This window comes from Nothoprocta perdicaria, unplaced genomic scaffold, assembly GCF_003342845.1.
Source record: "Nothoprocta perdicaria isolate Ctin4 unplaced genomic scaffold, notPer1 scaffold_460, whole genome shotgun sequence".
Lineage (NCBI taxonomy): Eukaryota > Metazoa > Chordata > Aves > Tinamiformes > Tinamidae > Nothoprocta > Nothoprocta perdicaria.
The window spans coordinates 46,983-71,048 of record NW_020455711.1 but is presented as its reverse complement, the minus strand read 5'-3'; the positions used below and the strand labels follow the sequence as shown (position 1 = coordinate 71,048).

Sequence of the window (24,066 nt, the reverse complement as noted above, 5' to 3'; positions counted from 1 at the left end):
GGGCCGGGCCGGGCCGTGTCCTCGTGGCCCCGCGTGCCCGGGCTGCGGGCCTGAGGACCGGGGCCCCTCTGTGGGTGCCGCCGCGCGTGGGCTGTCCACGCCGCGCGTGCGCTGACTGAGCCCGAGCTCTTTCCTCTGCCGTCCGTTCCGTGGCCTCCTTCCCAACAGAGCCGCGAGAGGATTCGGGATCGCTTTGGGAGCTCTGTCGTGTTTGCGTGGTATTTTGGAAGCTGTTTGTGTCCCCCGTAGTTGTTGCCATCTGTTGATGCGTCCTGGGTGTTTTCCGTGAATTAAATGAGTTTTAGCCTGATTCCCGCTCCGTTGGTGCACGTGGGGCAGCTCGCTCACCTTCATCCCGCTGTTGTGCAGGGAATGGATGATGGAGCTGTGCCCGCTGTTTGCGTTGCAGTTATGGCACAGTAACTGAATCCGGTCTGGAAAAGCTGTTCCTTTTTTTTGCCCTTGTTTTCCAGGCTGCTGCCTGTTTAGATACCTGTACCTGCTGTAAACCACCGAGATCAAAACTTGGCTAGCTAAGTATATTTGGGTTAGTGTATGTGGAGCTCTTCTTTTTAATGTTACGGAATATGAGCCACCTTTTGGTTGAGATGTTTTTTCTGAAATCTGCTTTAAATATGATTGTATATTAATTTGCTATCACTTGAGCTTTATGAGGCTGAATTTTGGCCCTTTGCCTCTTCTTTCGGCCGACCTGGACCTGGTGTATGTAAAAGGTAGTGGCAGTAAYGGGCTGCAGAGGGAATATGCATGGAAAATGGGAAGAGATGTTTGTCAGCCATCTAGTCGTCTGTCTCTTAAGAAACGTCGATGTGTCAAAGAAAGGAGAATAATACTTGCTCATATCTGTAAACTCCTGGCATGCGAAATGCATGTTTTGTTTTCTGGTTGAAGTAGCAAATACACTGCTGTGTTTTCTAAGTGCAAGAATGACAGCATCTTTTACTTCAAAGAAACAGGAGGTACTGCTGTGTGATTTTGGTGCTTATAATTTTGGAAACTGCCTCAGACAAACTGGTACCTTTTGGTCTCTCTGTTAGTAGCCTTAAATGTCTAAGGGGAGTGTTTGGACCTTCTTGTGAGTTWGGTGTTCTGCATACTACTAACCTTAAATCAGATCAGATGTAACTGCTTTTCTAGTAGCAAGCTGTGTTTTTTGACACTATTTGGGCTTTGATCTCTAAATTAAATTTCAGCGACTTCAAAAGTGATTAAACCTTTATTTATTTATTTATTCCTCTGAAACCTGTGCTTTAATACACACCTTTGCAGCCTGGGGCAGCTTAAGGATGGCTCCCAATATGACAGCACTAGGAGCAACCTGGTTGTGCCTGTAACAGGAGTTGGAAGAAATACTTTTTTTGTCCTTTTCTCACTTATGCTTTACAGAGAAGGCCTGAGGTGAATGTTTATTAAAGGAGTACATCTGTTTCTCTAAGGCATAAATAAGATCTGAAGGTTACTCAAAGGAAACAGAAATCTTGTTGTGCGCTACTGGTAAAAGAGAGCTCCTCTTTGGCAGAAGAAGTTTCCTTCATCTTCAGCTGCAGAACTGCAGAGACTCTCACGTTAGCTTTCCCAGCCTTTTGAAGGATGTTCGGGTTTTAAATGCAAAGGTTTAGRAGGGTGTGAGTAAAATTGTCCTAATTCAGCTCTATCAGCGACTGCTTTTGGTTCTCTGTGGAGTTCTGTGGGGAAAAGGAGTAAAACTTGTTGATTTTTTTTTTCCAGTTGTTCTCCCTCCTCCTGTAGAAATGTGTGTGAAGAAATCTTTGGGGCTTTTCATACAGTATTAATAAGAAAACGGTTGCCATCCCCTTTCCTGCCTTCCTGTTTAGGTCCCGTTTGCCTCGCCCAGCTGTGAGGCGCAGCTCCGTGACAATGACACCTTCCTACGAAACGGGGACCCCTCACAGGAGTGTCAGTGCGCGGCTCCTGCGGCTGCGCTTCCAGCTGGCCAGGTCATTGTTGGGAGTGAGGCCTTAATATGTAGTAAACTTGAGCCATTTTCGTCCTGCTTCTCTGATTCCCCTCTGCGTTGCGATAAGGGGGTGTTCAGGAGTTTGTAGCTGCCTTGTGCATACCTTGGCTTCTSACACGGGGTATGCCAGGTCCCTGTGGGGGGTAGTAGCTTTTTAATTAAAATAGATATTTAATTTTCTTTCCTGAACTTGCTCAACTGCGTTTTATCCTTATGAAGGATATCACACCAGTGTTTTTGGCACCTGAGTTCTTACGGCTTCCAGAGATGCAGAAACGTTTTTTGGCATCGGTGGGTACCTTAACTGGCTTTGTGTTAGGAGGAAGAAAAACAAGAAAAAGTGGTTACTTAATCCCGTCCTTGGCCTCCAAGCTGGGAATGCTGATGGGTTAGCATATGTTTCCCAACGAACAACCACCGAGTTGGTGGTTGATGGAGAATTCTGTGACTTCTGTGCTGGTTTGGTGGTAGAGACTGGATTGAGACCAACCAGCTCTTATCATTCAGGCCACTAAAACTCCTGCTTCGGGATCTTTTGGTTTGCTTGCTTTGTTTTTTTTCTACCTTTTTTTGTGGCTATTGCCAGTGAGCTCTCTTTCAAAAAAAAAAATGCTGGATGTGACTTCTAAAATTAAAAAAAAAGAGTGTCAGAGTATTTTGGCCACTCCTAATAGTTTTCATGTGACATGTAACTTAGTATAATATAAAATTATTTAGCGTTGCTAGAGGACAGAGGCACAATGTACAYGGCAGCCTGTGCTCGTGCTCCCTTAGGACTTTGCAGGGGAGACTGCTGTATTTCCCTGCTGGTCATGAGAGCTGAAATCTTAGTGTGCAACTCAGGGGGTGCTGTTAATCCTGTGTGCTGGGCTCCCTCCTGGGCAGCTCTCGTGCAGAGCTCAGCGCCGGGCGCCTGGGGAAAGGGCAGCTCCCGTGTTGGGGACCTGGGCAGCTCTGCCTGCTCTCCTGCTTGATTGAGCCGGGCCTAGCCCCTCCTGCTTGTCACCGAGCCCTGTTTTGCTTTGTATATTTGTATGTTTGGACATTTGGGAGCGCGTTTAGTTTTCATCTCTCTCCTTCACGTGGGCCTCTGCTCATTCAAAAAGCAGACTCCGAGYTGAGGCCTCCCTGCAGTCGTGAGCTGATTATTTGGTCCTTTCGAAGGACACGATGGGTTCAGGGTGTTCTGGAGGCTGCCACGGGCCGTCTCCTTGCCTTTGAAGGTAAAGGAATGTGGAATTTTAATTATACCAACTCCTGAACTTGTTTCTGCATTTCTGAGCAGCATGAGCAGTTGAACTAATGCTTGAACTGCATATGGCAAAGCATTCATATTTCTTTTTTTTTTCCTGACCCTTGCTTAGCTGTCTCTCAAGACCAGTTCTAGGAGAGAACAGAACTCACAAATACCCTTTTGTTGGGCAGACCTGGTGGCAGTGAGTATTCACACACTTTCCGAGTGCCCTTTCTGTTTCTCCTTTCTCCCACCATGTTTGTGACTAACGCGAATATGGGAAGACTGGAAAAAGGGATTCAAGGTCCCCTCTTCYCTGGAAGTCCTGCTGTGAAATTGCTTTGAGATATGCCCTGTTTTCCAATGGAAAAGCCCAGCGTTTCTTGCCTGTGTTGTAATACAGCAAGCGCGGAGAAGTTACGAGGAGGAAAAAGGAAAAAGTCATCTTAAGTGCCCGGCCTGGTGGGGTTCGCRCTAAGAATTGTGTGTGGAATCTGTTCTGTGCTAGAACGTGAAAATTTATTTTGGAGGATTTTATTGGTATGAACTTGGAGCCATCTAATTGCTGGTAAATTCAAAGGTGTTGCTAAACCCCCAAGCGAGTTCTGATAAAAACTTGCCATTCGGCTAGAAATTTTGCAGGGAACAACTTAGCTCAAGCTTAAATAAGCTTTATTGGGAGTATTGTCCACCTCACTTTTCCTGCAAAATTATATGTTGTTAGCTGTGTGGGTTGTGGATTTAACTGAACTTGGGACAGAGCTGAAGCCAGAGGTGCCTTGTGGCCATGTACGGAGTACGAACAAAGGCAGCGTGGGCTGCGCTATCAGTCGATGTCTGAAATGTGTCTGATAAACGTAGGGAATGCTGCTTCATCAGTGCTGTCCCATCGTGGCTTTTGGGTTTGTCTCTCATCTTGACGCTTCTTTGATTGCAGGTGTTTTTTCCCCRGTGTATTTTTTTTCTTACTTCCCCGTGTGTTTTCTTTCTCTCTCTTGTGTGTGCGGAGGCTTCTCGACTCACCACTCTGCAGCCTTTTTGCATGCAATGGCTTGTAAAAATGGTCCTTTAGACAGGTCTTGCAAAGCTTGATTGGCACCGGATAGGTGATGGAATAAGTGGGACGAATTTGCTACAGAAGGCGGGAGCAGATTTTTTCCTYGTGTCGCTTGGCATCCTGAGAGTGGCAGATTCTCCCTGTGCTCCTGGAAAGAGGCAGTCCTGGGAGCAGGGTTATGAATCAMTCCAAAGTGGTACTGTTTGTTGCATGGAGGGGAAAAAAAAAAAAAGGCAAAACCAGAGCTGTGCCACCCTTGTTGCCTTCCCTCATTGCAAGTGAGTGCAGTGTGATGGGGAGACCCTTTCTCTTTGTGTTTCTGGGTGTCCCATTTATTGTGAGAGCTCTGTGTGTGCGGGTCTGTGGGGTGCTTGCCTGCCTGCCCTCGTGGGGGTGGCCTTGGTCGGGACCCAGAGGGCTGCTGCCCTGTGGTCTGGGTCTCTGCGGGTCTTCAGCAGAGACTTTCAGCTTTTGCATCAGGTTGGCTTTGTTTTGGGAACGGGGAGGTCCTCTGGGCTACTGTTTTCCACTCAGTGTCCTATGCTGCCTCTGCTCCTTACATTTCACTCATCGGAGTTAYTAACATCAGCTTCTTCCTTGAGAATTGCTCAGCAGGGCACGGGTTCCTGGGTGGTGGTGGCGTCGCACAGCTGGGGTGCACGAGTCCTGCTCGTCTCTTGTTTGGTTTGCTGTCTTGTTCTTACACTGCAAAGTGAATCTTGCTGTGTATTTGAGAGGTGGATTCAGTGGGGGAAAAACCCCGAAGATGTGCATGTGTGATAGATTTTGTGAGGAGTTGTTCATACCCACTGCTGAAACAGGCAAGGGGAGTGCAAGAGGTTGACTGCGTATGTGCTCCRCAGGCTAATCTAAAGCCTGTTGAAGTTGGTGGGAAAAGATCTCCAGACTTGAGTGAATCTGGATCAAGCTTACGGAGAAGGAACACCCTTTGGCTCCATGAGAAATGGGGTCAGACAGGAGGAAGARTTAGAAAATAAACTTCCTGCCTTGCTCACAGAGCTGCGGTGTCTGTAAAGACATTGTTAGGCTTTGTTTGCTCGTGCCGTTATTCCTGATCAGCTCCACGTGTACCCTGCCATTCAGAAATAAACCAAGGATGAGCAAGAGACTCTTCCCCAGCAGGTTAACAAGCCATAAATGTCCTTMGCCTCAAATTAAATGAGGAGCAACTTTCAAAGGCCGGTTGCTTCTTTCTGTGGTCGTCTGCCTGGCTTAAACGAGATGGGAAACTTTCTGCTTTCCATGGAATGTTTGGGTGTTTCCGAGCAGGGGAGGAAGCAGGCTCATCCCTGTGCCCTTGTAACCAACCTCTAGGAATACATGAGCATTGTGAAATGATTATATATGGATTATCACACGTGCTCAGCCTGCTCTAGAGGGGAGGATGGATGCAGAAAGAAACAGTGTAGTTCTCTGGTTTTGTTTTTTTCCATTCTCCCCAGTGTACGGAAGGCATAACTGCAGGAACTCAAGTTTGGAAGAATGATGGGGCTGATTTTTGGCGTAGTGAACCAGCTGAAACTCATTCTGTCTTAATTTGCAATCTTCACTCTAGCATTTCCAAAAATTATGCTTGGAGTACAGCGAAGTTTTTTTCCTCCACTAATTTGGATCCATAGGAGCGTTCTGCCTTCTCTGGTGCCGAGTTCATTTCACCTCTTGCTTTGGACTCCTCGCTTCCCTGTCATTTGTTCGCGTTCTTTGGCATGTGTACTGCATGGTAAGAGATGAAACGGGCAGAAATTCAGGTCATCGTCTTTGCAAGATCTTGACCACTGGCACAAATGTTCTGGTGCTGCTCAACACTCGGTGGAGTGATACCGAAATCCCTTGGAAAGGGAGAARTTTTTAGAGCCCAGTGGAGGGAGGGAAGAGCCGGGGCTGTAGCTCGTCCCTTGTGTGAACTGCCGGTGTCCATTGGAGTYCATTTAGCGTGTGGTGTGACCCGACCCCTGTTGCCATCCGCTTGGTCTTGGCTGGGGAGCCAGAGCTGACGAGCAAGGGGTGAGTGTCTACAGSTGGAAGCAGCAGCGTCTTGCTCCTTGGTTGCCCTGGCCTGAATTTATACTGTGTAGCTTCAGGCCCTCAGCTGAGGTGTGGAAATTCGAGGTGGTTGGACTCTTAAAGCAGCTGTGGAGAAAGACCTCTTGGAAGAGTGTCATGAACTGCACGAGAAAGCGGGTGACACTGCATCCGTTCGGGTGCGTTAGGTGAAGGATTAGTGGTGCAGGGTTCCCCACGACGTGAATTTGGGATCCGTTTGCGCCACTGCTGCAGCGTGCGGCCTCCTTGCTCTTGTCTGTCCCTAATGCTGGTTATGTCGTTGTAGCTACTGGCGTGATGCTACTGGGGCAAGAGGCTGATCCCTTTGGAAAAACCTGGAGAAGAGCTGCAGTGCTGGGGTGGGAATGAGTGTCCTGGGGGTGGGAGAAAAGGAGGGCTGAAGGGAGCTACTTAAAATAGCGCTGCCACTGAAATGAAATGGATTTTGTTGCTGTTGAATTGCTTAACTGAAGTAATTTTATCTGAGCCTTCTCCTGTCTACCCGCTAAGAGTGGCTGTAGCCTTGGTAATCGTGTTATTTTCCCCTAGATTAGCATAATGCAACTCTCAGAAACGTGTGGCTGGACGGGCTGCAGCAGGAGGCAGGTGCTGCGGGCCAGGAGGGAGGAACGGGAAAGCGACGCTTGGGAGCGTAGGCACCAGCAAGATACACGGAGATGGGCTGCGGGAGCTGGGCAGACACGGGGGAACAAGGGGCTTTTTAATGTTAGCCTTCAAAGCGCTTTAGCTATTTTGGGGGAAACTTCACTTTTTTTCCCCATATTTGGGAAAAGACCTTCAAGATCATCGAGTCCAACCATAAGCCCTTCAACACCAAGGCTGCTAAACCGTGTCCCTGGGCGCCTCATCTGCACCGGGATGGTGGCTCCCCCCCTGCCCTGGGCTGCCCGTTCCAATGCGTCACCRCTCTTGCCATGTAGAAATTCATCCGAGTATCTGCTAGATAAACCCCTCATTTTCCATCAATATTCTGTCAGTAAGCAGCACATGGGCTTGACTGCGTTTTTGCCTCAATCCTTTCATAGCAGGAGGACTTCCCCGCTSCAACTGCTTTTAAAGGTGTTGCCACTTCGGGTGGAGGTAGCGCTCAACGGGATGAAGAAAGATCCTTTTGGCTCGTGAAAATTCAGAGGGGTTCAGGGTGTAGCTAGGTTGCTTGTGGTGTTCTAGAAGAATAAAAAGTTTAGAGTACAGCATTTCTGCAGTTGGGGGCAATTCTTTGTTAGTTTAGATTGGGATGATATTGCTGCCTGATTTTTGATGATATTTTGCATATTGGCTGCTCTGTGTAGGTTTACTTCATTTGCCTCGAGTTCACAGGAGCCTTACTTAAGGACTCATTGTGCTGGACGTTGTAAAACAATATGAAGACTTGATTCTGCTGACTGCTTTAAATGGAAAAGAAAGATGGGGATTACCGGTAGTGTTTTCTGTATGACTTTAATATTCTTAACGGCTTGTCATAATTTGAAGAGATAATGCATTGAARGTTTTAAAGGCAGTTGCTACTGCTTGGTAAGAACAATTTGTGAAAGTTAGTTATATAGATATATATATATATTTGATTTTATGTAATCTTTGAGCTACTAGGTTCATTTCTGCAATGAAAGTGGGAGTTGGGAACGGATAGAGCTGCCAGCCCTGCTCGCTGCTTCCCTCTTGCAGAGAATGGCTGTCCTCTTTTCCCCTTCTCCCCCTTTAGGGCTGCAGGGTGACAGGGTGAGCGTGCAGGTGAGTTGAGAGACCTGCTGCTGAACCTCGTGTCTCGGCTCTGGGCACGAAGAGCTGCCCTCTGAAGTGGCTGCCCCGGGAGTTGGGTTGTCTTGCAGGAGCAGGTGGGGGGTTTGGCTGTGCGGAGACGCGGGGGATGCAGATAGGGCTGTGCTTGCAACGAGAGGCATAGAAGGAGCTGTCAAAACTTCGGGGGGAGTAAATGGTTTGGGTAGAGGGTGCAGGCAGCTGATGTGAAGCTTGGAAAAAAAGAAATGAGCGGAAGAATCAGTATTGTCTTTGTTTTGGTGGCGGGAAGGGTTGTTATGTTGTGTGAAGATGAAGAGCCTTTTGAACACGACCTTGTGATTTGGAGTGCACTTCAGTAGCCACGCCACTTGAGCAGCTCCTGCTGCGCCCGCGTTGCTGGTGCAGCTGCCGGTGTGGTGACACCGCGGCCGTGTCTGTCACCCGGCTCAAAGGGCTCTTTTCCTCTTGTGGCCTTGGGGCGAGAGGGCCGGGGCGGCGCTTCCCTGCGCGGACCCCCTGAGCTGGCGCGCGAAGGGCTGTGTGTGAGACCACCACCACAGGCTGTGTTTACTACAGAAGGAAATCTCACTGCTTTGCATAGGGTCTCCKCTTAAAGTAGTTGTACCTGCTCGCCATAAGTTTGTAAGGAACTTGGAGCAACCAGCTGGTGAATGCCCAGACAAGCACTTCCTTGAGCACAGCTGTGCCCACCGGCTGAGCTGGAGAGCGAGTGATGTAGTCATGAATTTCTGCTGATGAAATGATACAAAATGGAATCAAGTTCTGCTGAAACTTTGTCATTAGCTGTGTTCCTAGAAATACGCTTTCCCTAGCCACAGAGACCCAAGTATCAGCTTCCGGCAATGTTTACTCATGTCAACCTGCTGCTTTCGTCGTGTTTCAGAGTATAAATTTGACACAACGCTTCTTGCGAAGAGCAGAGCTCGACTGGACGTGGCATTTTAGTTCTGGTGACGCGGTGAGGGAGGGAGGAAGACTTGCAGGCACACACATACACACAAAATGGTTTAAAAAAATGGACTGGTAACTTGGTGCTATCCAAAAGAATCATAGCAACGTGTGACAGTCTGGTTTGTCTGTCTGCAAGAGACTTTTTGTTGCAGTAGTTGCATGCTTCCTTGCGCGGGTGTCTGTGCATTCACGTGGCTCCCCTGTGGGACAGGAAGAGGCGACAACTGCAGCTCAGAGTTCTCCGTGGCCACGCAGGGAAATGCAGGGAATGAGAAGAGAAGCTGGATCTGGCCTGGTGCAATAATCCCCCAAACTGTCCCGCTCACGACTGCCGGGCCCTGCCAGGCCCATCCGCCTCGCTCGGCGGTTCCTCCCGCTCCATGGGAACGGCTTCCATGTGGGGATTTGCACTTCCACGCGCTAACTCTCTAGAAAGCTGCTTGGACAAGTTAGTAAAGGTGATAGGGCGTCTGTGTGAGACGATGGAAACTAGTGAAAGGCACTTGCTCAAACCCTAACTCCTGTGAGAAATTGCTGGGCAGTTTTCTTTGGCCAGGACAAAACTCAGGGTTTGTTCCAGGGCCGGTATGACCGCTCATTTCCAGGACATACACTGCTAAAAATTGCTAAAAGCTCTTGCACAAAGTATCGTGCCTTGATGAGAGCCAGGTCTGAGGAGAAATTTCTCTATTTCTGTAGACGTGCAGTGGTGGATGAGACTGCATCTGAGTTTCCTGGGTTTATTTTTAGTGTGCACAGTTTTTCTTTTCTTCTTTTAAGTGGAGCAGGTCTGAAGCAGCTTCATAGAAAGGTATGAAAAAAATCTTCCTTTCAGGCCAGGCTACCCACAGTTTTTAAAAGAAGCGAGCTGTGAATAGCMTTGCTTGGGCAAGCTGGTGACCCTTTAAGTTAGCACTGGCTGTCTTGGGCGCTTGCATATCATATCTAAGAAAGCTAAAACTGGTTTTAGTTTTTTGAAAAGACATCAAATGAAGCAGCKTTACTTCTGTTACTTTGCTAACGGTAGTTTTCTGTTTGAGCTTGCAGTTTCTCTACCTGTAAAACAGCAGATGATAATACAGAAAAAAAGTGAAGCAAGTCGGTCTACTTGTAGCCCCTGCCCAGGCGTGCAAGTAGTAACTGCACGGCTCAAGTGAGGGTCAGTGGCGTGGCTTTGACCATGGAAATGATTCTCCCTACGTGGACGTTTTCTTGCCTTGGCATCAGGCTTTATTGAGACTCTGAGGATTATTTACTGACAAATTATGCCTATGAGTTGCTTGTGCTCCAGTTCTGACCTGGATTTTTATTGCTTTTTGCTTAGAGTTTGAGTGCAGCGACTGTTGCTCAGGGCAGGCTGGTTTTAAGATGATCCAGGGAGCAAAAGTAAAAATGCTAATGCATTTGTACAGGCTGTGACCAGAAATGGCCACAGATACTTGTATATCTCTGTTATTTGCACAGCATTTAGTAGATAAGTCTATTTTAATCCAAAGGCTGGACACTCCATAAAACAATCAGCTGTTCCACGTACATTTGGGGCCTATGCAAAGTGCTGTCTGAATGTTTGTCCCCTGCCTGTAGCTGCATTTTCTTTCCTGATGAGCACGCTAGGAAGTGCRAAGTCCCTGCCAGATCCCTGGGAAYGCGCTGCGTTCGGAGCTGCCCGAGCCTCCTGTGTGCAGATGGGTCACAGCGCTCAGCCCGAATCCCAAGGAAACGTAACGAAGCACAAAGGCCTYGCTTGCCTCCCACGGAATTAAGGGATGCTGCTTTGGTTTGCTCTTTCACGGGCTCCTCAGTAAGAATCAAGCCCGTCCCCAAGGTGTTTTGCTGTTGGGCTGCCTGGTTCTGCGCTGGCCGCGTGTAAAACCGCGCGGCCGCGTTGGTGTCGCGCGGGGAAACGTGGGCAGCCGCCCGCGCCTGTCCCRTCGGCAATAACGAGGACGGAGAGGTGGGAGGGTTTGTGCTGACCTGAAAAACTCAGCACGGTGCGGGGCGGAAAATCATTTCTCAGGGGGATCTGGGTGCGGGAGGGCTGATGCTCCCCGCTAACCAGGAGCGGTTGGGCGACCTCGCGTGCGCAGGGTGYGTTGGAAGGGGCTCGTGGCCGTTGGCTGCATTTGGTGGTCTCGTAATGCGGGAGCACCGCCTTTGAGGAGCTCCCGTGTAGCAAAGTTATCCCATAAGGACGTTGATGAAACAAGATACAAAATCTGCAATGTAGATGCACTTAAAAATGAGCACACGTGGAGAATGTGCCTTGAAAGACTCTGAAATGACTTCAGATGTTGCACAAATAATTCCGAGATATGGATAAGAGGACCCACTGTGTCTCTGTATTCATGACTTGTGCTTTAGAGATTTAATAAATGAGGCTCTTTCTTTCTCAGCCACGAGAGCTTGCAGTGTGCTTGCTTTGTTCCTGCAGGCTTGAGGACCAACTTTGATWGCCGGCATGTCAGGGAGGAAACAGAGATGTTGGAGCAGAAAGGAACAGCTTGGCCCAGCAACTGGATTTTGCGGTCTAATGCGTGGATGTGCTTAGATGGCCGTAAAGCAACGGGCTGTAAATACTCGAGGAGAGTCATGGAGCTTTAGTGRCAGAGGTGGCTCTGCCTGGAGTGAGAGCCTCAGTGTGCTTGGCTTGGGCCAGAGCCTGCTCTTTGCTCTTCGGAACTGAAACTCTGAACAAATGATGCAGATATAGATGTGTAATATCTATATGTATACATATATGTGTGTGTGTGTGAGCACACGCTGTAAATGTGTAATTTTTGTGGAGTACTTTTGGGGGAACTTTGCCCCTGTGTGATGGGCATGGGACTCAGTAGCTCGTATGCCGTTCTTCTGCGTTCCTGCATGTGGAGGAGTATGTGAACATGTATTTTTAAATCCTTCCAGTAAAATTTTAATCAAATAAATGTGGTTTTTTTTTYCCCGTGAATCCAGGAGACTTTGAAGGCTTTGTCGTTGTCTCCATGTATTTTATTAATAAGACTTAGCTATTGAACTATTCTTGGTGGGTTTGCTGAGAGTCTAAATGCTCTACAGTGCCATTTTTGTTAGGAGAAATGATTATTATGGAAATTGCAGTTGTCTTATGTTTATAGTGCCCCGATGACAGGAAGTATATCATAAGTCTTTGGGTATCAGTGCTAGACACCCAAAGGGTGTCTTAGAAGGATTTCCACTTGTCCTGCTCCTGTTCYGTAATATAATTAAATGACACTTCTTGAGTAGAGGAATGAATATAATCGTTGATCAGAGAGGTTATGGTGTAACTCAAAGCAGGCTTCCTGGAGCCTTGTTTGGGCTGTGCCAAGGCAGTTTTGTGACAACAGTACTTAAAAAAGGAGCCCGAGGCTCACGATTCTTAATGTGAGGATGATGCAAAGCACGTTGCTGATAGGGAGTGAGTTCAGCTTCCATAGCACGTGAACATTGCTGATGGCAGAGTCAGAAGCTGCTTTCATCCCTTTTTTTCCTCTTTGCTTTTATTTTTTCCCCTCCCTTTTGTATGCCTTGGTCTGAAGACTGAAAATGGGGCAAAACAAAATTTGCGTTAGCTGGGCAAATTTGGGAACAGGAGCTTCTTGACTGACGTAAGATAGAAGGAAATAATTCAGAAAGGTGTATTTATTTTTTCCCTTAAGAAACTCAAATTTGGACTGGTCAGCACTGTTTGCTTTTCATGAGTATTATTCATCCATATGTGTAGTCTTTAAAATGTTAGGAAAAGAAAGTAAATTTTAGCATCATGCTGAATGTGCTGATATTCTTTTAAAGGCCATACTGTCAGGTTAAAGCTAGAGCAGAGCTGATTTCCTGGAAGAAGAGTCAGAAGCAGAAGAATCAACAACTGAAGGTTGCCTTCAGTAACGTTCTTCTGGATGTCAAACTGCATGCACTTAGACCCCAACACAAATTTTATGTCTTTCTGCGTCAGCAAGGGGTGATGAAGATGGGCACCAGAATGTCTTTTGTGCACAAGTTCCCAAAGGAGCAGAAACTCAAATATAAATAGTCCTCTTCTGAAAAAGGCCCCAGTGATGGAGCTCTGTTGAGGAAGAGCCTTCTGTAGATAAGATGCTCCTTGATAAAATCCTGAGAGGCAGTTGGAAGAAGAATATAATGCCATGTGTAGTCTGCATCTTATTATCCACATGTCTGTTTCCTTGGTGCTCTTTGGTGATCTTCTCCTTGAATAATTCTAAGTGCAGAAACAGACTTGAATTCTAAGTGGGTTCAGTTGAATGTGACGAGCAAAAAGGATCACTAAATGAGAAAACATAATGCAGGCAAGTCTTCTAGGAAGCTTCTAATCTGAGGAGCCAGGATTTTGTTCCTCAGGAAAGTGCAAGTGTGGCATTAACACTTAGCTAAAGCAGGAGGAGTCTCTCCAGGAAGGGATAGCTGCAAGGTAGTGCTTTATTTAGGGGCATCCTGTGGACTTGCAGCACTGGAGAACAGTAACAGAGCTTTCAAAACCAGTAAGTTTTTTGACATCTGCTTATTGGCTTTGTCTTTTTATATTTCTGGTTTTGGAAATAGCAAAAAGAAAAAAAGTATATACATAGACATTACATTTTCTCAGTGCCTCTAGTGATGTGTGAGGCTCTTAGTGAAGGACTAGCCAGGGTCTGCAAACAGTCCTGCAGCTTGGTTGGATCCTTGAGGATGAGTGACGAGTTCCCCATCCGAAATAGAATATTGAGGTGTATGGGAGAACCTTTCTGGAGTGCATTTCCTTAGGAGTTCATTTTGTAAATCCAAATAGTCATACATGTAAATCCAAATAGTCATACATAGCATACTACATGCTCTTGCAGAAAGTGTGCTCTGGCTTTTCTGACCAACGTTTTCAGTTAAGGTTTATTGGAGGCAATATGAAAGTCCAGAGGGAGTAAAGCTGTAGATCCCTTTGTGCAACTAGAGAGGACTCCTCTTGATTTTCCCATCTTCTGGAATGAAGCCTAAGTGGGAAAAAATCTCTCTCCTTGTCCTGGTGTGTTGGTTTTCACCTAAGTGTCGCCGGGTGGTGGAGCCGAGCGTGGAACGGTTGGGTTTGGGCACGCAGGTGTCGGTGCTCTCAGCCTCCCGTAGAGCCTTTGCCGGGTGTCCTCGTGCGGCCGTCGGCCGATTGCATCTCAAGTGTTTCCCAAGTGAAACGTGGGCCAGTGGATGTTGTTCTGCTGTAGATCCGAGGATGCTTTGAGGATGACTACCTCATTCGAGCTCGTRGCAAATTATTCCCAGTATTGTTGTAGAGAATAGTTCAGGGACGATGGTGGTTCTSCTGCTTTGCCTAGCAAAATACTGCTGAAAGTTTGTTTCCTCTGAGGCACAAAACCTGACCCAGTTAGTGGCTGCAGAGAAAGACTGATACTGAAAAAGTGGTCCCACTGGTGGTAGGTTATGAGCTCGGTTGGTCTCGGAAATGATTCCTCCTATTTGCACAGCTTAGGAGGTGCAAACAAGCACAAGCCAAGGGGCTAGGCCTCCGAACTGTGCTAGAAGTTAGGGGGCAAGCCCTGAGCCTTAATTGCTGCTGTTAGTGCTGCTCGCGTGCCTGGGAGACGTGAATGCTACAGCTTCTCTTCTCTTTCTCTCCCACCGCTCTAGGAGGGCTTCCAGGCCGGCGCTGTGCTGCTGAGCAGCATGCAGTCCTTTCGGGAGCAAAGTAGTTACCACGGCAGCCAGCAGAGCTTCCCGCAGGAAGTGCACGGCTCATCCCGCCTGGAGGAGTTCAGCCCCCGCCAGCAGGCCCAGATGTTCCAGAGCTTCGGAGGAAGTGCCGCCAGTGGACGTCGCGGAGCAGCAGGAGCCTCTACAGCGATGCCTGGTGAGAGCTCTGGCCATCAGAGCTACCAAGGTTTCAGAAAAGAAGCAGGAGAGTTTTACTATATGGCTGCCAACAAAGATCCAGTGGCCTCAGGAGGGCAGCAGCCGCCTCAGCGCAGGCCTTCCGGACCGGTACAGAGCTATGGGCCCCCTCAAGGGAGTAGCTTTGGGAGTCAGTATGGGAGCGAGGGACACGTGGGCCAGTTTCAAGCGCAGCACTCCAGCCTCGGGGGTGTATCCCACTACCAGCAGGATTACACTGGCCCTTTCTCTCCGGGGAGTGCCCAGTACCAGCAGCCGGCCTCTAGCCAGCAGCAGCAGGTGCAGCAGCTGAGGCAGCAGATCTATCAGTCGCACCAGCCTCTGCCCCAGGCTTCCAGCCAGTCTGCTTCCAGCACCTCGCACCTGCAGCCCATGCAGCGGCCGTCCACCCTGCCTTCCTCGGCTTCTGGCTACCAGTTACGAGTGGGGCAGTTCGGCCAACACTATCAGCCCACTTCGTCCTCCTCCTCCTCCTCTTTCCCTTCCCCGCAGCGTTTTGGCCAGGCGGGACAGAACTACGACGGCAGTTACAGTGTGAATTCGGGATCGCAGTACGAAGGCCACGCGGTGGGTTCCAACGCGCAGGCGTACGGGGCCCAGTCCAACTACAGCTTTCAGGCACAGCCGATGAAAAGCTTTGAGCAGTCAAAGCTCCCCCAGAGTGGACAGCTGGGGCAGCAGCAGCAGCAACAGCAGCAGCAGCACCCGCCTCAGCAGGTAATGCAGTACTCAAATGCTGCCACCAAGCTCTCTCTTCAGAGTCAAGTGGGACAGTACAGCCAAGCTGAAGTTCCTGTAAGATCACCAATGCAGTTCCACCAGAACTTCAGTCCAATTTCTAACCCATCTCCTGCTGCATCTGTAGTTCAGTCTCCAAGTTGCAGCTCTACCCCTTCTCCTCTCATGCCCGGTGGAGAAAATCTCCAGTGTGGGCAAGGCAACATGTCTATGGGTTCCAGAAACCGAATCCTGCAGATGATGCCCCAGCTTAGCCCCACACCATCTATGATGCCAAGCCCCAATGCTCATGCAGGGGGATTCAAGGGCTTTGGGCTGGAAGGACTGCAGGAGAAACGGCTCACRGACCCAGGGCTGAGCAGCTTAAGCGCTCTAAGCTCTCAGGTGGCCAATCTGCCCAACACTGTCCAGCACATGTTGCTCTCGGATGCCTTGGCTCCTCAGAAAAAAGGTTCCAAAAGGTCGTCCTCTTCAAAGAAGGCCGACAGCTGCACAAACTCGGAGGGCTCCTCCCAGGCAGAGGAGCAGCTAAAGTCTCCCTTGGCAGAGTCCCTCGATGGTGGCTGTTCCAGCAGTTCAGAGGATCACGGGGAGCGGGTGAGGCAGCTGAGTGGCCAGAGCACCAGCTCAGACACCACCTACAAAGGGGGTAACTTAGAGAGACCCAACTCCTCACCAGCAGCACAAGGCTCTCAGAACGAGCCATCAAAGCTCAGCACCAGCCCTGCAGCTAGGGAAGATGCCGCCTCCCCTGATGGGAAGGAAGCTGTGGTAGCAGTGGAAGCCACTCCAAAAGTGAACGAAAAGGCAGTTGGGGTGATCGTCTCTCGGGAAGCCATGGCGGGAAGGGTAGAAAAGTCAGGTGGGCAAGATAAACCTGCACAAGATGATGTTTCCACAGCCACCCAGGCACCAGCTAGTGCTAGTGCAGCGAAAGAAGCTGGGCACACGGGGCCACAGACAGAAGCTCAAGGAGGGAGTAAAGGGAGCAAAAGTGGAGATAACACTAACCATAATGGAGAGGGGAACAGCCAACCTGGCCACACAGCTGTTGGGTCAAATTTTCCTGTGAGAACAGAACCTTCCAAGTCTCCTGGCAGTTTGAGATACAGTTATAAGGATAATATAGCAGCTGGTTTACAGAGAAACATAGGTGGCTTTCCACAGTACCCTTCTGGTCAAGAAAAGGGGGATTTTCCAGGGCACAGTGAGCGCAAAGGCCGGAATGAGAAGTTTCCCAGCCTCCTGCAGGAGGTCTTACAGGGTTATCACCATCATCCGGACCGACGTTATTCTAGGAATGCACAGGAACATGCTGGGATGGCTGGGAGTCTGGAGGGAGCGATGAGGCCCAACATCTTAATTAGCCAAACCAATGAGTTGGCCAATAGGAGCCTCCTAAACAAAAGCATGGGGTCTCTCCTCGAAGGCCCTCACTGGGGTCCCTGGGATAGGAAATCAAGCGGTGCAGCTCCTGACATGAAGCAGCTCAATCTAGCCGATTACCCCCTCGCTAGAAAGTTTGAGGTAGAGTCTCAGTCTTCTGCCCACGAAGGGGGAACACTCTCGGAGCGGAGATCGGTGATCTGTGACATATCTCCATTGAGACAACTTGTCAGAGATCCTGGCGCCCACCCAATGGGCCACTTAGGTCCTGATGGCAGAGGTGGGCGGAGTGAACGTCTCGCTCCTGGGCTAAGCCAGTCGGTAATCCTCCCTGGCGGTTTAATGTCCATGGAAGCAAAGATGAAGGCTCACAGTGGGCAAATCAAAGAAGAAGATTTTGAGCAGGCCAAGGCCTCAGCTAGCCTCAATAATAAGAAAACAGGAGACCATTGTCATCCTGCGGGCATCAAGCACGAGTCTTTCCGAGGCAATGCTAGCCCTGGAGCGGCGGTCTCTGATTCCGCTCCGGACTACATTCCCCAGCAGGACAGCCGAGCGCCGCCGATGAGACGAGCCGCTGGCAGAGCGGGAAGCAGCAGGGGTAAATCGCCTTCTCAATTTCACGATCTTGCAGATAAGCTGAAAATGTCTCCAGGCAGAAGCCGAGGCCCCGGAGCAGACCTGCACCACATGAACCCACACATGACGCTAGCAGAAAGAGTTAACAGGGGCTCCTTGCATTCTGCTTACTCCCAGAATTCAGAAGGCTCCTCTTTGGCGTATCACGCGAATGCCAGGCCTCACGCTTTTGGTGACCCTAACCAGGGTTTAAATTCCCAGTACCATTACAAGAGGCAGATATACCAGCAACAGCAAGAAGAATACAAAGATTGGGCCAGCAGCGCTGCTCAGGGTGTGATTGCTGCAGCTCAGCACAGACAGGAAGGGGCAAGGAAGAGCCCAAGGCAGCAGCAGTTTCTGGAAAGAGTGAGGAGCCCCTTGAAGAACGACAAGGACGGAATGATGTACCTTCAAGGCAGCTCCTACCATGATACTGGAAGCCAGGAAGCTGGCCGCTGCGTTATGGGGAGCGATGGTGCTCAGAGCAAATGCGCCGAACTGAAACACGGCCACCAGAAGATGCAGCATGAATCTGGTTGGGACCTCTCCCGGCAAACCTCTCCTGCCAAAAGCGGTGGCCCTCTTGGAGTAGGCAACCAGAAAAGGTTTTGCCCTCCGGACAGCGACGGACATAGACGAGAGGAATCTACAGACTTGCCCAAGCCTAGCAATGCCATGCTCAGGCTCCCTGGCCAGGAGGACCAGTCTCCTCAGAATCCGTTAATTATGAGGCGGAGAGTCCGCTCTTTCATCTCGCCCATCCCTACCAAAAGACAGCCGCAGGACATGAGGAACAGCGGCCCTGAAGATAGAGGGCGACTGATGGCTTCAGCGAAAGAAGCGACTGATAAAACCTACAACTCCTACGCCCATTCATCTCAGAGCCAAAATGTTGGCAAGCCAGTTGCAAAGGGAGATTCCTTCAAGGACCTGCCAAGTCCTGACAGTAGGAATTGCCCTGCTGTTTCCCTTACAAGCCCGGCTAAGACCAAAATACTGCCCCCACGAAAGGGGCGAGGATTAAAACTGGAAGCTATTGTTCAAAAAATTACCTCTCCCAACATTAGGAGAAGTGTTTCCACCAACAGTGCGGACACCGGTGCAGATACTGTCACTCTGGATGACATTCTGTCCCTTAAGAGCGGACCCGAAGGAGGAAGCGTGGCTGGGCACGGGCCAGAGGCTGAGAAAAGAAAAGGAGAGATGCTCTCAGATCAAGTAGGGCCAGCAAGCCAGGGCTTGGGCGGTGAAATAACCCTGCCCAGATCTTCAGAAGAGTGGCCAAGCAATGAGGATGAGAAAGCCAAGAAAGAAAGCCCTGAAACTGCCACCGTTAGTAAAGAAGGAGCAGGATCTGGAGGAGCACTGCCACCCTCTCAGAAGTCAGGTGGTCAGGGACGGTCTGATGGATCTGTAAGCGGGGCTGGAACCGTGACCTTTCCCGACTCCAAAACAGTCTCCCCTTCTGGTGCGTTTGCTTCTGAACCAAACCCAAAGCCTGAGGAGAAAGAGGGAGACGTGACAAACATTTCACCCAAGCCRGACGGTTTCCCTCCAAAGGGGTATTTTCCCTCTGGGAAGAAAAAGGGGAGGCCGATCGGGAGCGTTAACAAGCAGAAGAAGCAGCAGCAGCCGCAGCTGCCGCCGCCGCCGCCGGTGGCCGCGCAGTCGGCSGAGGGGCCGGTCGGAGGCGAGCCCAAGCCCAAGCGGCAGCGGAGGGAGAGGCGGAAACCTGCCGCGCAGCCGCGGAAGCGGAAGCCCAGGCGGGCCGCCCCCATCGTGGAGCCTCAAGAGCCAGAGATTAAGCTGAAATACGCTACACAGGCGGCCGATAAAACGGACACCAAGAATAAGTCCTTTTTCCCTTACATTCAYGTGGTGAACAAGTGCGAATTGGGCGCTGTGTGCACAATCATTAACGCGGAGGAAGAGGAGCAGAACAAACTGGCGAGGGGGCGGAAGGGACAGAGAGCTTCAACGCCCCCTCCTAGCAATGTGGAGAGCAAAGTGCTGCCCACCTCGACTTTCATGCTGCAGGGCCCCGTAGTCACAGAGTCTTCTGTCCTGGGGCATCTCGTGTGCTGCCTGTGTGGCAAGTGGGCCAGCTACCGTAACATGGGTGACCTCTTTGGTCCTTTCTACCCCCAGGATTACGCAGCCACCTTGCCCAAGAACCCGCCTCCAAAGAGGGCCACGGAAATGCAGAGCAAGGTCAAGGTACGGCACAAAAGTGCTTCTAATGGTTCCAAGACGGATACGGAAGAGGAGGAGGAACAGCAACAGCAGAAGGAACAACGAAGCCTCGCTGCTCATCCCCGCTTTAAGAGGCGGCACCGCTCCGAGGACTGTAGCGGAGCGGCTCGGTCGCTATCAAGGGGAGCTTCTTGTAAAAAAGCAACCGCTGAGGGTGGCAGCGGTGGTGAAAAGACTCCTTTGGACTCGAAACCCTCTATGCCCACTTCGGAAGGTGGCGCCGAGCTGGAGTTACAAATTCCTGAACTACCTCTTGACAGCAATGAATTTTGGGTCCACGAGGGTTGTATTCTCTGGGCCAATGGGATCTACCTGGTCTGTGGCAGGCTCTATGGGCTGCAGGAAGCTGTGGAAATCGCAAGAGAAATGGTGAGTACCCAAACTTCTGTGAAATGATGAAATCATTTGCAATGAATATGACCTTTTGAATACCTTCTTGTTGTTTTTTTTTTTTTTTTGCTTTGTCCTTCTCTCAAGTCTGAATCAAACATCTTTCATCTGTAAATGCATCTCTAGTGTTGCCCTTTTGACGGCCTAGTTTAGATCTCCGCTGCACCTGGGTGAGAGATTTTTCAGGCATCAAAGAGCTGAATGCTTATTACCTATTAAAATTAAGTTCTGTATGTCCAGCCCTTTCCTGTGACTAGGTGATATATTTTTTTGCCTCTGTATTCTGTCCTGGTAGATAATAATGCTCTTSAGATCTTTTCTTGGAATTATGCAGTGAAGGGACAAGGGGCAGCAGGTGCAAATTCCACCAAAAGGAATTCCGATTCAGTATTAGCACACAGCCCCTTCCCCCAAAAAAACAGGAGCGGGAGGGGTCAAACATCAGGAGTTGGGAGAAGCTGGAGAATATCCATCCTTGGAGGTGTTCACTACCTGACTKCGCAAGGCCTCGAGCAGCCCACTTRAGCTCTGAAGTTGGATCTRTTGTCACTGTTGGCCCTACTTTGAGCAGGGACTTAAGCCAGAGATCTCCAGAGGGCCCTTCCAACACAGGTTATTATTCTGTGCTGCTGATATGTATTCTACCATTTTTCGGAAAATTGGCCGTTCCTACAAAGCAGAGATTGAGTAGAAGGGCACAGAAGTCTTCTTAAGTCGTGAGTGAAACACAGGTGGCTTGGGCTGCATGGAAATGATCCTACAATTCGTTACTGATGACTGCCTTTCCAAAGTGTGGGGCTCTGCCTATAGGTTAGTGAGGAAGAGCATGTAAAATCCAAGTGTGTGTGTGCAGGGGACAACAGAAGATGATTTACAACCTCTGGATTATGGATGGAGGCATTAGTGATAATCAGAGATAAAAGTGGCTGTCTCAAAACCACAGCTTTGTGGCTTTATGGCTTTATCTGACCCACCAACAGGACACAGCGCCCCTGCATTTGCTCTTACCTTTCCCATTTGGCTTTCTGTCCTGGGCCGGAYCATAGAAGAGGGACTAGATGATGATTTTATTATTATTATTATTATTCTTTTTCCATGTTACTTTCAGATTCTTCTTTTTCTAAGCACTCCTAGGATTCAGTTTTTCTCTTCTCCTCCCCCTGCATTGTCACCTGCTCTGCGCTGGTTCCTCCCCAGAGCTTTCCTCAAGTTTGATTCCTGGCTTCTCATACACTCTTCTCTGACAATAATTACATGCTGCTCTGCCCTAACTTCGTTTGGCCTGCATGCTCATTTCCAGCTTGCCATTCAGCAAAGACAGGTGATCTCCTTGGTTTTTGCTGAGCACTGCTTGTGAGCTTGTTCTCCTCTGACTCCCGAATTTCCTCTCTCTGATAATACCAAGGTTTCTTTGAAGATCGTCACATCATTTGGGTCCCACTTGCAAGGTCACCATGCTTCCATGTGGTGCATAGTTCACCAGGAGTTTGAGCTCAGGTCTCTCCAACCTGTTTTTTTTAATTTTTTTTTTTTCCTTTTCTAGGGATATGTCAGACTTTCCACTTGTGATTTTTGTTTCTCCTGAAGCAGGCGTCTTCTCTGGCGGTTGTCGAGCCACTTCACCTCCCCTGCATGATATGTTATGTGCTTTTCTTCTTGCAGAGGGGTCCTGCCTTGCAGAAATACCGTGGCTGTGCTGACTGGCCCTAATCAGACTTTCTAAGTTGGCCCATTATCCACAACACTTTTTTTTTTTAAATATGGTACAAATGTGTTTTTTTTTTCTCTTTGGCATCTGTTTCTTTCTTTGCATGAGATTTTCATGACTTCCTGTTTTTTTCTGACAGAACACACTTCAGCCTGCCCTTTCTCATTTTCTTCCAGCAATTCYGATTATCTCCCATGTCCCAAACAGATTTTTTTCCTCCTCTTAATCCTTTCATCTACCCCTTTGACACCTCACAGTGATGTTTCCTTGTCTCCCTTGAACCCCTGTTCTTTCTCTCTACCCTTTCCTTTAATCATTTGTTCAACTTCTTTTTTTTTTTCCAACTTTCTTTTTTTTCTCCTCATAGCACACGTCGACATGAGTATTTCCCTTCTTTAAAGTGCACAGAAAGCCCGTGGCCTCTCTTACCTTTGCAACTACCTCTTCATTTCCTTTCTGCTTTTCTCATCTGAAGACACTCCGTGTGCGTTGTCTGGGGCTCCTGTCCTCCCCTCTGTCTCCGCTTGGCCTCTGATGCTCTTGTCATCGCTGTTTACTATGAGCTCTTCCTCGCTAAACTTCAGAGCCAGTGCTTCATTTTCCTTTTCCTGGCAGCTAAATTTGTCCCCATCAGCTGTGCTCCTCTACAAGTGCTGTTCCACCTGCTTCCCGTCTGTGTTCTTTTTTGGTTACCTCTTTTCTTTCTGATGATTTTTTTTCTGCCTTTTTCAGAGGCTGTTCCTCAATTGCAGCTTTTTGTGGGGCTTCTCTCAAGTTCTGCCCCTGCCTTGCTGCCCTGCGCCTCATGCCCTGTCTCTGGGTAGCTTTTGGTAACCCAGTCACTTCACTCCAGACACTCATAGAGCTGCTTTTGGGCTCCAGTTTCATGTTCATCTGTCACGAACTTAAAAATTATTCTTGATTTYGTGAGTTCTCAGGCTCTCATTTCAAACTTGGCTTTCAGTCTGCATCCTCCACACCCGTTCTCTGCCATTTTGTTCTGATTTTCTTGTCACTCAGATTCACAATCTTGTCATTTCACTTGAAAAGGGTTTCTAATTCTTCCTATGCAAAGCTATAAGAAAACCTGCATAGTCTTTGTTTGTGAGCACTGAAAGGCCATATATTGTATCTCATAACCGTTCTGTCTGGATCCATTTTATTTTTTTAAACTAGTTTTAMGACAGTAGAGGCAGGAACCATTTTTGTGAGCTTTGTGACTGCGTTTGTACAAGATGCAGCCTAACAGATGTCCTAACTGAACGCCGGGCTGTTGGGTGGCGTGTCAGAGCAGTCCACCTTTCTCCTTTACCCCCGTCACAAATCCCAGAACAGCTTCTTTCTCCTCGCAGCCTTTGGATTTTAACCTCCCATCCCGTCGTGGAGGAACCCGGCGCTGCGCTTTGCTGGGGAAGCAGCGCGTGCAGCTTGGGCTGGGAAGCACTGGCACCCACGGGATGCTCAGGGCGTCTCCTGCCCCGGGCCACGGAGAGGCTCCTTGGAACCAGCCCCCTTTGCCTTGAGGACAGCAGCCTCCAGGCTGGACAGCGGGGCTCCTAGCTTGCTGCCCGTGCTCTGTCCTTAGGTCCTCCTTGCTCCGCAGGTRCCTCTTCTCTCTTCCCTCCACGTGCAGTTCGTGGCTGCAGGCACCGGCGGGCACGGAGCTGCTCGCTGGCAGGAGAGAGGTGTCTGCCAGGCGCAGGAGAAYGGGCTTGGTGGTGGTCTGGGAAAGGGGAGACGTTAGTGTGGGGCAAACTGAGTGCCACRAGCCACGTAGGCAGTAATTGAGACAAGTAACACACTTTGTATGAATGGAATATTGCCTTACTTCAGAATTCACATAAATCGCTTAAAATGATTTTATTGGCTCTTACCACATGCCTCTTAGCTGACCCACCTTCATGTGTGGCATTTTGGAGTCAAAACCTTGAAGTGAAAAAATGTCTCTGTTTCCCTGGGTAACCCTGTTGCCCATAGAAAGCTCTTATTTATTTATT

General features: G+C 49.2%; 1 protein-coding gene across 2 annotated transcripts in view; it reads left to right on the top strand.

Moving 5' to 3' along the window:
• The window catches only part of TCF20 (transcription factor 20), a 62,047-nt gene that overhangs the window by 4,850 nt on the left and 33,131 nt on the right, over nucleotides 1-24,066 (top strand). For both annotated transcript variants that reach the window (XM_026046933.1, XM_026046932.1), the window contains exon 2: nucleotides 14,713-20,340. In XM_026046933.1, the coding sequence (XP_025902718.1) occupies nucleotides 14,749-20,340 (5,592 nt within the window). In that variant the 5' untranslated portion in view covers nucleotides 14,713-14,748. The remainder of the gene's footprint in view (nucleotides 1-14,712; nucleotides 20,341-24,066) is intronic.